At 41.1% G+C, this 14,805-nt stretch overlaps 1 protein-coding gene across 2 annotated transcripts in view; it reads left to right on the forward strand.

Moving 5' to 3' along the window:
* TMTC1 (transmembrane O-mannosyltransferase targeting cadherins 1) overlaps window positions 1–14,805 on the forward strand; it is a 211,812-nt gene that overhangs the window by 71,502 nt on the left and 125,505 nt on the right. For both annotated transcript variants that reach the window (XM_034780420.1, XM_034780430.1), the window contains 2 exons: window positions 13,454–13,535; window positions 14,600–14,703. In XM_034780420.1, the coding sequence (XP_034636311.1) occupies window positions 13,454–13,535; window positions 14,600–14,703 (186 nt within the window). The remainder of the gene's footprint in view (window positions 1–13,453; window positions 13,536–14,599; window positions 14,704–14,805) is intronic.

Below are 14,805 nucleotides of genomic sequence, written 5' to 3' on the forward strand. Positions count from 1 at the left end.
CCAAACAAGAAAGAGAGAGGAAACTTGTTACCCTTTATTTTTGTATTTAGATATTGCTGTGGAGTGTGCATGGGCTGCTTTATTTAACCTGACAGAAACAAGGGATCTAGGAGCACAGTAGATCAAAATGTCAGATTAGGATTTTTCCGGAGAGGAAATAACTTTTCCTGATGGGTTTAACATTATTGGCATTCATTTAACTACTTTTGAAATGACTTGTAAATGGGTATTATTTTGATAAAGGAAATGTTTGTGGAAAACAGGCAGGCCCTTCATTTTAAACAATACAATTGAATGTGGGGCCACTACTACTTTTGTTGGTCATTTTTGGCAGTCATGTCTGGAGCCAAACAATGTGATTTCACCCTCCCTCCCCTGAATGTAAATCTGATGACGTCCTTTGGTGAGGTAATATTTCATTTGACTTAAACATTGTTCAGGAGAATTCACACAAACTTTTCTGCATTTCACATTGGATTTTTTTTAAATAAACAAATGAATATTACTATTTTATCAGTGCTGAGTGGGCACTGCTATGGCATCAGCTGGAATATTGGGTCCAGTCGGGGAAAGATGTGGACAAATTGACGAAAGTCCAGAGAAGAGCAACAAAAATGATTAAAGGTCTAGAAAACATGACCCATGAGGAAAGATTGAAAAAACTGGGTTTGTTTAGTCTGGAGAAGAGACAACTGAGGGGGAACATAACAGTCTTCAAGTACATAAAAGGTTGTTATAAGGAGGAGAGTGATAAATTGTTCTCCTTAACCACAGAGAACAGGACAAGATGCAATGGGCATAACTTGCAGCAAGGAGATTTAGATTAGACCTTAGGAAAAACTTCCTAACTGTAAGAGTAGTTAAGCACTGAAACGAATTACCACAGGAGGTTGTGGAATCTCTGTCATTGAAGGCTTTTAAGAACAGGTTAGACAAACACTTTTCAAAGATGGTCTAGATGATACTTAGTCCTGCCTCAGTGCAGGGAACTGGACTAGATGATCTATTGAGGTTCCTTCCTGTCCTACATTTCTATGAATCTATGAAATGCACTGGCTACTGCACAGATGTATTTGTACAGTGCCTAGCACAATGGGGCCTCAATCTTGGCTGGGGCCCAGGGCTGTTGCTGTAATACTAACAGCCATAATAATAATATAGAAAGACATAGTCCTGCCCTGCAGAGCTTACCATCTACAAGGAGAGAAGAGGAGGGAAGGGGATACAATAGACAAATGAAAGCACACCGACCCCTCTAGTTAAGCATTGCTTGTTGGTTGGTTTGTGGCTACTATTTTATTGTTACTTGTTTTCAATTCCTGCCTGGTTTTTGTTTTTTTAATTATACTGGTTGCCAACTTTGAATTGTTAAGTAAATTTTAACTCTTGCCTATTAAGCCTTGTGAAGTTCACTTTGCACACACTTCCCTCTTATTAAGTATCGGGGGTAGCCGTGTTAGTCTGTATCTACAAAAACAACAAGGAATCTGGTGGCACCTTAAAGACTAACAGATTTGTTTGGGCATAAGCTTTCGTGGGTAAAAACCTCACTTCTTCAGATGCATAGAGTGAAAGTTACAGATGCAGGCATTATATACTGACACATGGAGAGCAGGGAGTTACTTTGCAAGTGGAGAACCAGTGTTGACAGGGCCAATTCAATCAGGGTGGATGTCGTCCACTCCCAATAATAGATGAGGAGGTGTCAATTCCAGGAGAGGAAAAGCTGCTTCTGTAATGAGCCAGCCACTCCCAGTCCCTATTCAAGCCCAGATTAATGGTGTTAAATTTGCAAATGAATTTTAGTTCTGCTGTTTCTCTTTGAAGTCTGTTTCTGAAATTTTTTTGTTCAATGATAGTGACTTTTAAATCTGTAATAGAATGACCAGGGAGATTGAAGTGTTCACTTACTGGCTTATGTATGTTACCATTCCTGATGTCCGATTTGTGTCCATTTATTCTTTTGCGGAGGGACTGTCCGGTTTGGCCAATGTACATGGCAGAGGGGCATTGCTGGCACATGATGGCATATATAACATTAGTGGATGTGCAGGTGAATGAGCCCTTGATGGTGTGGCTGATGTGGTTGGGTCCTCTGATGGTGTCGCCAGAGTAGATATGGGGACAGAGTAGGCAACGAGGTTTGCTACAGGGTTTGGTTCCTGGGTTGGTGTTTCTGTGGTGTGGTGTGTAGTTGCTGGTGAGTATTTGCTTCAGGTTGGGGGGTTGTCTGTAAGCGAGGACTGGCCTGCCTCCCAAGGTCTGTGAGAGTGAGGGATCATTTTCCAGGATAGGTTGTAGATCGTGGATAATGCGCTGGAGAGGTTTTAGCTAGGGGCTGTATGTGATGGCCAGTGGTGTTTTGTTATTGTCCTTGTTGGGTCTGTCCTGTAGTAGGTGATTTCTGGGTACCCGTCTTGCTCTGTCAATCTGTTTCCTCACTTCCCCAGGTGGGTACTGTAGTTTTACGAATGCTTGATAAAGATCTTGTAGGTGTTTGTCTCTGTCTGAGGGGTTGGAGCAAATTCGGTTGTATCTTAGGGCTTGGCTGTAGACAATGGATCGTGTGATGTGTCTTGGATGGAAACTGGAGGCATGTAGGTATGTATAGCGGTCAGTAGGTTTCCGGTATAGTGTGGTGTTTGTGACCATCACTTATTTGCACTGTAGTGTTCAGGAAGTGGATCTCTTGTGTGGACTGGTCCAGCTGAGGTTGATGGTGGGGTGGAAATTGTTGAAGTCCAGGTGGAATTCTTCAAGGGCCTCCTTTCCGTGGGTCCATATGATGAAGATGTCATCAATGTAGCACATTTTTGTTTACTCAGGAAGCCCAGCCTACCTGCTGCTCTGGGATAACTGCTCCTCTCTCCACCCTGCCCAGTCACATAAGAAATTCAGACTAGTGGCGAGGCAATGGGCTGAAATTCTCTGTGCCAGAGCTGAGCTTCATACAGGGGTCCAATGTGTGGACTGGAATATGCAGTTTGCAGCTCAGGATTAATGCACACTGATGGAAAGGACTTTATGGGGGAAGCTTGTAGAATAACCATTGTGGTTAGGCATTTAAAAATAGTCTCTCTACTTATGAACTTATGAACAGCCTAATCTACTTTCTGTAAACTTTCGGGAGTATATTTTCTGGTCACGCACAGTGCTACCGTTACTGTGAATGGAATTTATGTAGGTGCCACTACTGTGAGACAACTCTCCAACTAAATATTTATAAACAAGATAAATAGTACTGAAAATGTCTGGGCTTACTGCATTTGTTTTTTGTTGCTTTTCATAAAGTCCACAAAGTACTGTGACTGAATCAAGCCATTGGATCATATTCTGCCCTCTTTTACGCACAGGTAACCCCAAGAACTTAAAAGCAAGTAGTCAGCATTTGGTTAATAATGATTTTGGTATTTTTTCCTATCCCGATCTCAGATTCAAAAGGCAAAGCTTTTTTTAAAAAATGCATATAGAGAAACTTGTGGTTGTTTCAGCATGGGGGGAATCCCCCCTCTACAGTCTGAAATGCCATAATAAAGCTACCAAAATCAGTGGCTGCGAAGGCTTCATTGTGTTTAGAGTTAGCCCCCCATGCACAGTGTAAGAGAGGAAAGATATAGTGGTATAAATAGGAAATAATACACTAAACCTCTAATAGCACTCAACCATCCAGGATATAAATTGAGTGCCACAAAAGAATGGGAGGGAAAAAAATCTGTCATATTTCGACAGCCTGCTTATTCCTATGGGACAAATAAATGGTGCTGTGCGGGCACCACTTCTCTTGCATGCAGAACCATTTTGGGTAGGGACTGAGTGAATAGTAACACATTCCATCAATAAATATGTCTAGCAAAGGAAGGCTCCTTAACAACCCAATCCATGGGTAACAGAGGGAGTGTGTGCGCTCATGCACATCAGGAGCTGCTAGAAACCACAGGGAGCAGATGAGGCCATGCAAGTCTCCTGCCCTACCAAACACAGGGAGCCCATGAGAGAAAGGAATCTCTGGCTTCTTCTACAAACTGAGCATAGCTATTTGCTGACAGCAGAGGAGTGTAGAGACTTGGGGATCCTGAGTTCAATTTCAAGTTCTGGAGGGGAGTGGGCTGTAGTTGTTATAGGCCCTTCTTCCCTTGTCTCTGTCCCTCTCTGTTCCTGCCCTCCTCCTCCTATTCAACCCACCCTTCCTGGCTCCCCACTGCTCCTTTCCTACACCGCACCCCCTGGACCCTGCTTCTCATTCACCTCTCCAGCTCCTGACCCCTCCCTCCTTTTTTAGTTTTGAAACACCCTGCCCCATCCTTTGGATACTACCCTTTCTGCTCCTCCGCACCCTCTGGCTCCTGCACCCTACTCTCCCCCCCCCTCCAACTGTAATTTCTCAGCTCTCTGCCCTCTAGTTTGACAACTTCCTCCATCTCCTCTACACTGCCTGGGTGCCAGCAGGGGAACACAGAGCACAGGAGACAATCTCCCTGCTCTCCGTGCCTAGTGCAGTGCCTCAGTGGTCCCGAGTAGCCAGGAGCAGCAATTGTAGTGAAAGCCCTACTCAGCCCCCTCCAGACCCAAGTTGGAGCATGCTCACTGCACATGGAATCTTTGGAGGATTTATCTGCCAAACTCTTAAGTCTCTACTGAGCATGTGTGACCTGAGATTTTGTCAGAGGTTTGTAACTTGACCAAAGTTAAGTGAATTTTCTTGGGAACAGTCAAAGGTGCATCCATGATGCCCCAGGCAACCTCCCTGCCAAATTTCAAGTCTCTGCTCCAAAAACTGGAGGTACTGGAGTGGCTCAGCCAAATGGTTCCAAGAATTATTTTAGCATGGGTGAAACAATGTATTTTTCCCAAATCTGTTATTGGAAATGGCTGAATAGTTTTAACTGAAACATTAAAAAAAAATCAAAAATAAAAATTCAGTTAGAGACAGACATCCAACATGGAAAAATTTCAGCCCAAGTGATCAAAGTTTGACAAAGTTATAAGCAACTGGAAACTGGGACTACTTATGGAAAATGTCAGACAGCCTTAACTATAGGCAACACTACCTGCGCCACCTATTATACACCCATTTTAAATTTCTTTAAGAGCCCTTAATTGTCCCGTGACAAGGGATCACCAGTTCTTAATAGATGCTAGTAGATTTCCTCTCTTCAGTGGAATATAAGTGTCTGCGTGGTGGGAGTTTATTTTTCCTCTTAACTATGCTCCTCCTTGTCTACTCATCATGTCTATGATATGTCTGGTATGAAGGGAACTTCTTATTCATCCTCTGCACATCTTTGGCTTATATGTCTGTCTCGCTCTCTCTTTCTCTCTTTCCCTCTTCAAATCTCCTTCCTTCCCCTTCTTCCATACACACCCTGAGGGCCTTGGCAAGAAATGGAATTTATACAAAATATCATAAAATGGTCATGGGTAAAGGGGGAAAGTCTCCATGTGGCAATGCAGTTTGTTTTCAGACCTTGTGTGAGGGCTGTTTTGGATGTCTTCTATTTGGTGTAGCTGCTGAGCTCTAGTTTGAACCTGTGTTATGTGAGTAGCTGGAGGAGAGCGAGTATGTGCAGTGCTGAAGAGCAGCCTACTGGTTAGGACATTTCCAGGTGATGTAGGCACTGGTGGCTTGATTTCCAGAGGTTCTGAGAACCCCCAAATCTCTGAGATGCCATTGGGAATTAGAGGTGCTCAGTATCCTTGTATATCAGGACACGTTTAGTTTTCATGTTTTTTTTAAACTTTTCTATTAATATTAGATGTTGAGAGGGTTATTTGCAATGTTTTCAAGAATTAAAAACTAATCAATGATAAGTTTTCAAACTTTAAAGGGTTCTCTTTCAATATTGACATCCCAAAGATTTCATTAGTGAATGAGAGTCACCAGTAAAAGTTAAAAGCAACAGAGGGTCCTGTGGCACCTTTGAGACTAACAGAAGTACTGGGAGCATAAGCTTTCGTGGGTAAGAACCTCACTTCTTCAGATGCAAGTAATGGAAATCTCTAGAGGCAGGTATATATCAGTGTGGAGATAACGAGGTTAGTTCAATCAGGGAGGGTGAGGTGCTCTGCTAGCAGTTGAGGTGTGAACACCAAGGGAGGAGAAACTGTTTCTGTAGTTGGATAGCCATTCACAGTCTTTGTTTAATCCTGATCTGATGGTGTCAAATTTGCAAATGAACTGGAGCTCAGCAGTTTCTCTTTGGAGTCTGGTCCTGAAGTTTTTTTGCTGTAAGATGGCAACCTTTACATCTGCTATTGTGTGTCCAGGGAGGTTGAAGTGTTCTCCTACAGGTTTTTGTATATTGCCATTCCTGATATCTGACTTGTGTCCATTTATCCTCTTGCGTAGTGACTGTCCAGTTTGGCCAATGTACATAGCAGAGGGGCATTGCTGGCATATGATGGCATATATAACATTAGTGGACGTGCAGGTGAATGAGCCGGTGATGTTGTAGCTGATCTGGTTAGGTCCAGTGATGGTGTTGCTGGTGTAGATATGTGGGCAGAGTTGGCATCGAGGTTTGTTGCATGGGTTGGTTCCTGAGTTAGAGTTGTTATGGTGCGGTGCGTGGTTGCTGGTGAGAATATGCTTAAGGTTGGCAGGTTGTCTGTGGGCGAGGACTGGCCTGCCTCCCAAGGTTTGTGAAAGTGAGGGATCATTGTCCAGGATGGGTTGTAGATCACTGATGATGCGTTGGAGAGGTTTAAGCTGAGGACTGTAGGTGATGGCCAGTGGAGTTCTGTTGGTTACTCTTCTGGGCCTGTCTTGTAGCAGGAGGCTTCTGGGTACACGTCTGGCTCTGTTGATTTGTTTCTTTATTTCCTTGTGTGGGTATCGTAGTTTTGAGAATGCTTGGTGAAGATCTTGTAGGTGTTGGTCTCTGTCTGAGGGGTTGGAGCAGATGCGATTGTACCTCAGTGCTTGGCAGTAAAAGTTAAACTGTAACGGACAAGTTTCATTTTGCAAGCTGAGTTAAGATGCAATTTTGAAAGGGCCTGATTTTCAGAAAGTGCTGAGCACCCACCCTCTAAAAATCAGGGCTCTTTAAGGTGTCTCACACTGAGGACCCCAGAACCGAGGCACACAGAATCACTAGTAACTTCTGAAAATTGAGTTCTAGCTGTTAGTAAGAGAACGGAGTAAAAATAATAATTGTGAATTTTTTAAAAGCTGACCATGTCCCTTTAAATTGCCAACAATGACTTTCTGTGTACCTGCCTGTGTGTGTGTGTGTGTGGTGGTGATTGGGGTTTAACAGTCTCCAGCGAGGTAAGGAGCAGGGATACAACACATGTGCTGCAAGGAATGTCAAGTCTAAAGAGGAAAGCAGGAGACCTTTCTTTTCCCCCTCATTAAATTTGTAGCTGTGATTGATATTTTATTTCCCGGCACTGACAGGTATTTTAAGTGAGTTGAAAACCTGCAGGCGTCTGGAATATATTTGTTTATTTTTCAACTTCACTCTGTGTCTGTGTTTGGTTCTTGTTTTCTCACTGGAATGTCATTTACAGCCTGTCCCACAATGGCTCTCTTCATACAGGAAAAATAAGGCAGACTAGGGTGCAAAGATACTTTTTGAATACAAAATTCAGTTGACTGGGTAGATTATGATGAAGATGTGAATAGGTAGAAAAGTAGACCATGTTTTTTTTACTTAAGGAATATTGATCATCCCCACAAGAAAACTGCATTTTGAAAGGATGGATTTGTCACTGGATATAAACTTCCCACCTGTTTCCTAATAGTGCTCTTATTTTGCTCTTTGGTATATGTGGTTTTCATAGTGTTGTGATTGTTTTGCCTCCCCTGAAATTGGGCGAGAGGGGGTTTGGTTTGACAGAGAGGCTGTGGGAATGGAAATGGAAAACAGTGTTCTTCTGGGGATGGAGTCTCCTCTCTCCAGCTCTAGAAGAATAAGACACTAAAGGGGTGTGTGTGTGTGTGTGTGTGTGTGTGTGTATATATATATATATTTAGCAATGTGTTCTCACCTCATTCCTTCTGGGATCCCTGATGTTACAGTATTTTTTTAATGTTTTAACTGTTTACAGTATTTCTGTAGTGCCCAGTGTGATGGGGAGGGTGAGGAGGAGAGAAGGAGTTGATGTTTTATACAGAAAATAATTACTTTTCAGATTGGGGCTGATCCTCAGCTGGTGTCAATTATCATAGTGTCATGACAACTTGGGATGCCTCAAATGTTAAAGGAAAAGAAAAAAGGTCTGTTCCTTAGAGAACTTTGTTTTGATTAACACAAAGTCCATCTGGTACCAGCAATTTTGATGTTGCTATAAACTGCACGGTTGTGCGTTTTACTAGGCTACCTACCCTGCTGTCCTCAGTTATAAAATCTCTGAATGCTGTGATAACGGAATTGATTTGGGGATGAGCTGTACTTTTCAGGAAGCCAAAACTGCCAAATATCTGTCTTGGCCTCTGTTCGAAGTGTGTAAGAGAAATCCTCGCATTATTAAACATTTTTGGATTTATTGTGTGTTTGTGTTGCTTCAGGGAGTATTCCTCTCAGGCTTTTAAAAGACAGCAAGTAGCCAGTTATGCAGTGGATTTTGCTATGTGGGAGAGTTGGCATGAAGGCAAATAGAAACCTCTGTCCAAATGTTCTTTTTTCACACGTGGTTAGCAGTCTTGGCAATTTGGATTTCCTGCTCCAATTTGCTCTGTTCATTCAAATCAGTGAGATCCACATCTTGAAATGTTTACCATATTGTTATGATGAGGCACTAATATTTTGTGAGATCATATTTTTTGTTGCACAGGGGCTACTGGCAATATATAGTTTTCTTCTTCTCTGTGTCCCACCCTGACTCCGATATGGGGTGTGCATGAGCACTGAGGATCTGTGTTCTTGTGCATATGTGGATGGAGCTGATGATGGGGAGTGATCCTTCTGAACAGAGAGGTGTCTTAGTGTATGTCTACACTGCAATTAAAAACCCGTAGCTGGCATGTGCCTGCTGACTCAGGCTCGCGGAGCCGTTTAACTGTGATGCTGGAGCCCAGGCTCTTGGACCTTGAGAGGTGGACAGATCCCACAGCTCGGGCTGCAGCCCAAGCTGGAACATCTACTCCCCAGTTAAACAGCCTCTTATCCACAGCTCCAAAAGCCCAAGTCAACTGGCATGGGCCAGCCATGGGTGTCTAATTGCAGTGCAGACATACTCTTAGATGTTTGATGGGGCTGTGTGGCTTGCAAATGAACAGAATTCTGATCTGGGACTGACTCAGTATAAAAGGCAGTTGTTTTTATAAAGGTACAAAACTGTGAAATCTTGCAAAAGTGCAAAATAATTACATTTATTACTTTAAATATCCTGGTTAGCTTACCAAATAAGAATTTAGCAACTTACAAACCGAACAAGCAAGCTGCACTAGAAAAACAAACCTGATCCAGGTTGTCTCTCTAAGCTGGAATTTTACCTTGTATATGTTGCAAGCTGTGCATGACTACTATTTAGAAAACATACTTTTCCTGCTCTATCTGCAGCTCACTGGAATTTGAGACAGGAGCGCTGAATTGTCCTTTGCTCACATTGGCCACATGTAAGATGTCTTCCTAGTTAGTCTTTCTGAGACCAGTAATACCACCCATAAGACATCCAGAATATACCAGGATTCTGGCAAAACAACATTTTGATGAGCTGAGTTACCCATGGGTTTGTATTTCATATATGCCACCTCTCTAGCTTGGATGTATTGGATGGCCAGGACAGCTGGATCAACAAGCAGAGTATGATGTTAATTTTAATGGTTTTCCTTGTAGATTTCATAGCGCAAGCTCTTTTTAAGTCAGAAAAACATTTCCAAATGGAATCTGCAAGAAAAGAAAATTTCTCTGCCTCAATTGTAAAATGCCAAAAACATTTGGAAAAGAGATTATGAAGTTCAGAAACCCTTGAACTCCTCTGGATTTGCCCATCCCCAGTTGTCCCTCTCATCCCTTCTGGTGCATCCTGGTTTGATGCTAAATCTGTTCTGCAGGTTACAGTGCTGACCACAATCAGGCTCAATACATTGGTTACTTTCCTTTGGGTGTGTTAGTGCTGAATGACTTAAATGCTGCATGAAGGCACATCAGGAAGATGGGGTTTGGTAAAATGCCATGATAAGGCTTGCTCTGTGGTGGGCTGGGCCTCTCATAACGTTGTGGGGCACTTGTAATTAATTCCTGCTTTTAAACAGTGATGCATTGACACAACACTGGATAAAATGTTTGATTATGCTTGGCATGATGAAGATGGGAATGAGAGTGTGGGTTGTAAAGTGCATTTTAATTATACATGTTACAGGCCAAAATGTCAAAATCAATAAGCTTAAAAAGTATGTGGGATATCTTGAAAGGAGAAGAAAGGAGCTTTAAACCGTTAATACTAGATAGAAGTAGGATTTGGGCCCTCCAGCATGGGACAGATCAAGCACTTTTCATTTTCTTCCATCTTACTATGATCATCTTAAAACACATCCACAATATTATAGAATTGGACAGACTAACGTACTCCTTTCAAAAAAGTTGAATCATTCTTATACTCAACAGACTCACATACTGTGTACTTTGGAACATCCACCACCAGAAGGGACCAATAATCAGAGACAACTGTCACCTTTCTTGAAATTTCAGGATCTAGTTCCTTTTTAAAAAATATTTATCCTTAGACTGTAACTGAGACGGAACAAGTGGATGGTAGGTGGTGGTTGGTTGGTTGCAGCTAAAGACCTTGATCAGGACCATATTGTACTAGGCACTGAAGAAAAAACACAAAAACAGCTCTTGCTCCAGACAATTCACAGTCCAAGATTAGGTTATGCTTTTCCTTATTTTTAATTAGTATATTGTTTCTAAGGCCATGTCTACAGTACGGATGCTACAGTGGCACAGTTACAGCATTGCAGCTATGCTGCTGTAGAGCCAATGGATAGACGCTTTCCGCAGCAACAGAAGGGGCCTTTCTGTCAGCGCAGGTAATCCACTCTCCAAGCCGCAGTAGCTAGGTCAATAGAAGAATTCTTCCATCCGCTTAGCTATTGTGCTCTGGGGCATGAATTTTTCACACCTCTGAGTCCCGTACCCATGGCAACTTAACTTTTAAGTGCAGATCACGCCTAATAGTTATTCCAGACTGGAGCATGCATAGTGTAGATGGAATCTTTGGAGATCAGGAGATTTTATCAGGTAGACTCTAAATAGTCTCTACTGAGCATGTGCCAACTGTGATTTTCCCCCTCCCCCCATAGTTTTATAACTTGGCCAAATTTGGTTGGATTTTCATGGGGACAGCAAAAGGCACATCCCTAACACAAAGACCCCCTTTTTGCCATATTTCAATTTCCTGCTTCAGAAGCTGGTGGTGCTCGAGCTTTTGAGAGAAAAGGTCACCAGAATTTTTTAAATGGATAAAACAACATATTTTTTTCTCTAGTTTCGTTCTCAGAAACAGATGAACCATTTTGGCTGAAATTTCCCAGAAAAATATCAGTCTAAAGCAGACACTGGGCATGGAAAACTTCAGCCTAAATGGTTAAAGTCTGTCAAAATTATAAGCAAGCGTAAACAGGCTCTTATAATGGGAAGTATTAGGCGACCTTAATAGTAGGCTGCGCTACCGACCCTGTCTATAATAATGTAAACAAAATACAACCAACCACTTCTGTTGCTTACTAAAAAGCATAAGAGGTCTGAATTTCATGAGACATTCCAACTGGCACAAAAGTCCAGGGCCTGATCCAAACCCTGTTGAAGTCACTGGGAGTCTTTCCCTTGGCTTCAGTGGGCCTTGAATCAGGGCCATAGTGAAAACTTGAAGGCCAGTCTGACCTTTCATGAAGTATAAAACCTGAAGACTAGTCTGAGCTTCCTTGTTCTGGGAAGTTGGGGCCTGATTAAAATCAGTGGGAGTTCAGAAAACTTTTCACCTTGCAGGATTGGGGTCTTGAAGACCAGTCTGACATTTAAGTCACCTCCTACTCTTAAATGTCAACATTTATAAATAAGTAGAGGACAAGGGCCTGAGGTTATACAGCTTTCTCTACCGTACATAGTTTGGGTTACTATGTTTTAGGCACGATGCTTACAGAAGGTTTTTTTTAAAGAGATTGCATTTTCTAGAGTGCATCCAGCTGCACTCACTTTTCTTTGTTGTTGTTAAACTCGAATTCCTTCTCATACAGGTTTTGGTTCTGTTGCTTTTGTCAGCAGTGAAAGCTTTTCTTCATATTTCAAAGGGGCCTAGCATCACTAACTTCCTGCTATGGAAAAGTTGAACAAAAAGCCACAAATTAAGAATCTCTCTTTCTTGCGGAAGTGTTGTGACCTCATTTTTACAGTGACTTGAAGGGCTAAAGGTAGTTAGAGGATCTTGTGTATTGAGAGATTTGGAGGAAATCAAAATTAAATTTCTATACTAGATGTTCACAGGAAAAACTGTGACTCTTTCCTTGCATGGAGTGCTGACTTTGAATACAAGCACTGTAACCTGTTTCATAATCTTCGGAGACTGTATAAACTGAATTTTTTTTATTCCTTATTTTTAACACGTTCTCAAAAGCTCAATGATAATGTGTCTTCTATTTTCTCCAAGTTAAAAACACTCTTCACCTCCTACATACTTACCCCCCTCAACTACCTTCTCCTATGTTCTACTTGTTTTTCTTCCTCAGAAAAACGAAAAGTTTGTAGGGTCTATATAAGCATATTTAGTATTTAGTTACTTTAGTGCCATAGTGACAGTCATTAATTATTTTAAAATGGGTATTAGAATTTGGAGAACACTTTACTGTTCTCTTTACTGGATCTCTCTAAAAATAATTTAGAGAGATCCAGTTTTTGAGCTTTATAATGCTTGACCTCAAGCCTTTAATTTTACCTGCCTGTGGAGCAGGGAGGGTTTGTACAGACAAAGGGCATCCTGTATATTTGACGCACTTCAATTAATAATCATAACTAACTAGTCAAGTGACTTGTCATAGAAATGGAGCATGTGAACTCTACTTAAAAAGAGAGATGCTTTAAAGAAGCTCAGTTCTTCCTGATTATGCCTCCCTCTCTAGTTTTTGAGCACAGAATTGGATTAAAGGGCTTCTGAGTTTTAATCATGGCCTGATAGTGACTTCTTCTGTGCTGGGAAAGTCATACATGGAGATTTGTGAGCATTAAGTAGTTGGTGGTTGTAAATAGAGCTGGTTGGGGAAATAATTATGATAATTTCTGCAATTTTTTTCATTTGAAATTTTGTTAAATTTTAGAAATAAAATGTTGACTAATTCTAATTAGAAAATGCTTTGAAAATGGAAAATGATACAAATGCTTATCATTATAGCTTTAATGTTAACACATTAATAGACATAGGATGGTTAGAGCATTGTGCCAGTGATTTTTCAGTGTGAAAAACAAGCTACTTTCCACTAAGTATTTAAGCAAGTGTTTGTTCATTTGCATTTCAGCTACCTGACGGCAAGTAACAACCAGAATTTCTTGTATATTGCAAGGCCATTTTTGAAGAGGGCTGCTTTAGTAATAAGTTATGTAAGTATGAGTGATTTTAAAAATGTGGTGGTGTACATCTAAATAATATTAACACAAATGTTGCTGAATAGTTCACCAACAGAACTAGAAAGCTGAAATTGCAGCTGAAGTTCTATTTTAAGTGGTTTGATTAGATGGTATTAACTCACAGTTAATCTTGAAAGATAGTCCAATAAAATTTCAGCTGGACAGTTAGATGAAAATGCTGCTCTTTTCCACCTCAAATTCTTTTTTAGTTTACATAGGTCGTCATTTAAAAATCAACATTCGCAAATATCCCACCTTTTCTAAATAGTGGAGAAATCTCCAGAGTAAAATACACCACTGTGGGTTAACTGGAAAATACTGACTTTTCAATGGCAGTCACTGCAAGTGTAAAGAATGAACCCCATCTCCAGAAAGCAGTTGACCACGCTGCTCCAGCCAGTGGGACAGGTAGTAAGAAGAAATCAAAAGGTTGCTCATTTTAAAGCATAACTTCCCTGTTGCCCACTACAGGCCAGATTCTGTTTCCCTTACCTGTATCAGTAGTTAATGACACTAGTAATCCCCTTGAAACCAGCTCAAAAATAAATCAGTGGAACTCTCTCAGTGTGAGGTATCACTCAGCATGAGGAAAGGTATTAACACATTTGTACTCACAAACATTGTCTCTGTTTTGAGAAGGCTTAATATCCCATACAGTCCATGGCAATAGTACACACTTACTCTGTGGCGGGACACTCTGACAGAAAAGGCTAGAAAATTATCCAGATAAATATTTGTGAAATTCCTTTTATATATATTCATAACGTGGTTTATTTTTTAGTGGATGTTCAAGGATTAACACCCTGCTATGCCACTGATACTAATAGGAATTGATTCCATAATTGCCCTGGAAATTGATTCGACATTAAGCCCTAGTTTGTGTTGATTTCCCTGCAGTGTTTGCTAAATCTTAAAGAGCCATCTTAAAAAAAATAAAAAATTAAGAGTCTGCACGTTAAAGATTTGGATTTCCATGTACGGTATAATATTGCTCAAATGGTGGTAACCATTTCAATAGATGTTGTTCTTCTCTGAAGGTGATTCTTGTTTTATATTTCCGTTTCTGGATAATGGGAGGTTCCATGCCAATGTTTTCAGAACAGGACAATCCAGCTTCATTCTCACCTTACTTACTTACAAGGTACAGTACCAATAACTGCACAAACTTATTAACTACATGTAGTTTTCTTGAATGAAAATGTTTTAGTCAGGAAACAAACAGATCTTTGTTTTGTTGGTTAAC

This window comes from Trachemys scripta, chromosome 1 (assembly GCF_013100865.1).
Source record: "Trachemys scripta elegans isolate TJP31775 chromosome 1, CAS_Tse_1.0, whole genome shotgun sequence".
Classification (NCBI taxonomy): Eukaryota; Metazoa; Chordata; order Testudines; family Emydidae; genus Trachemys; species Trachemys scripta.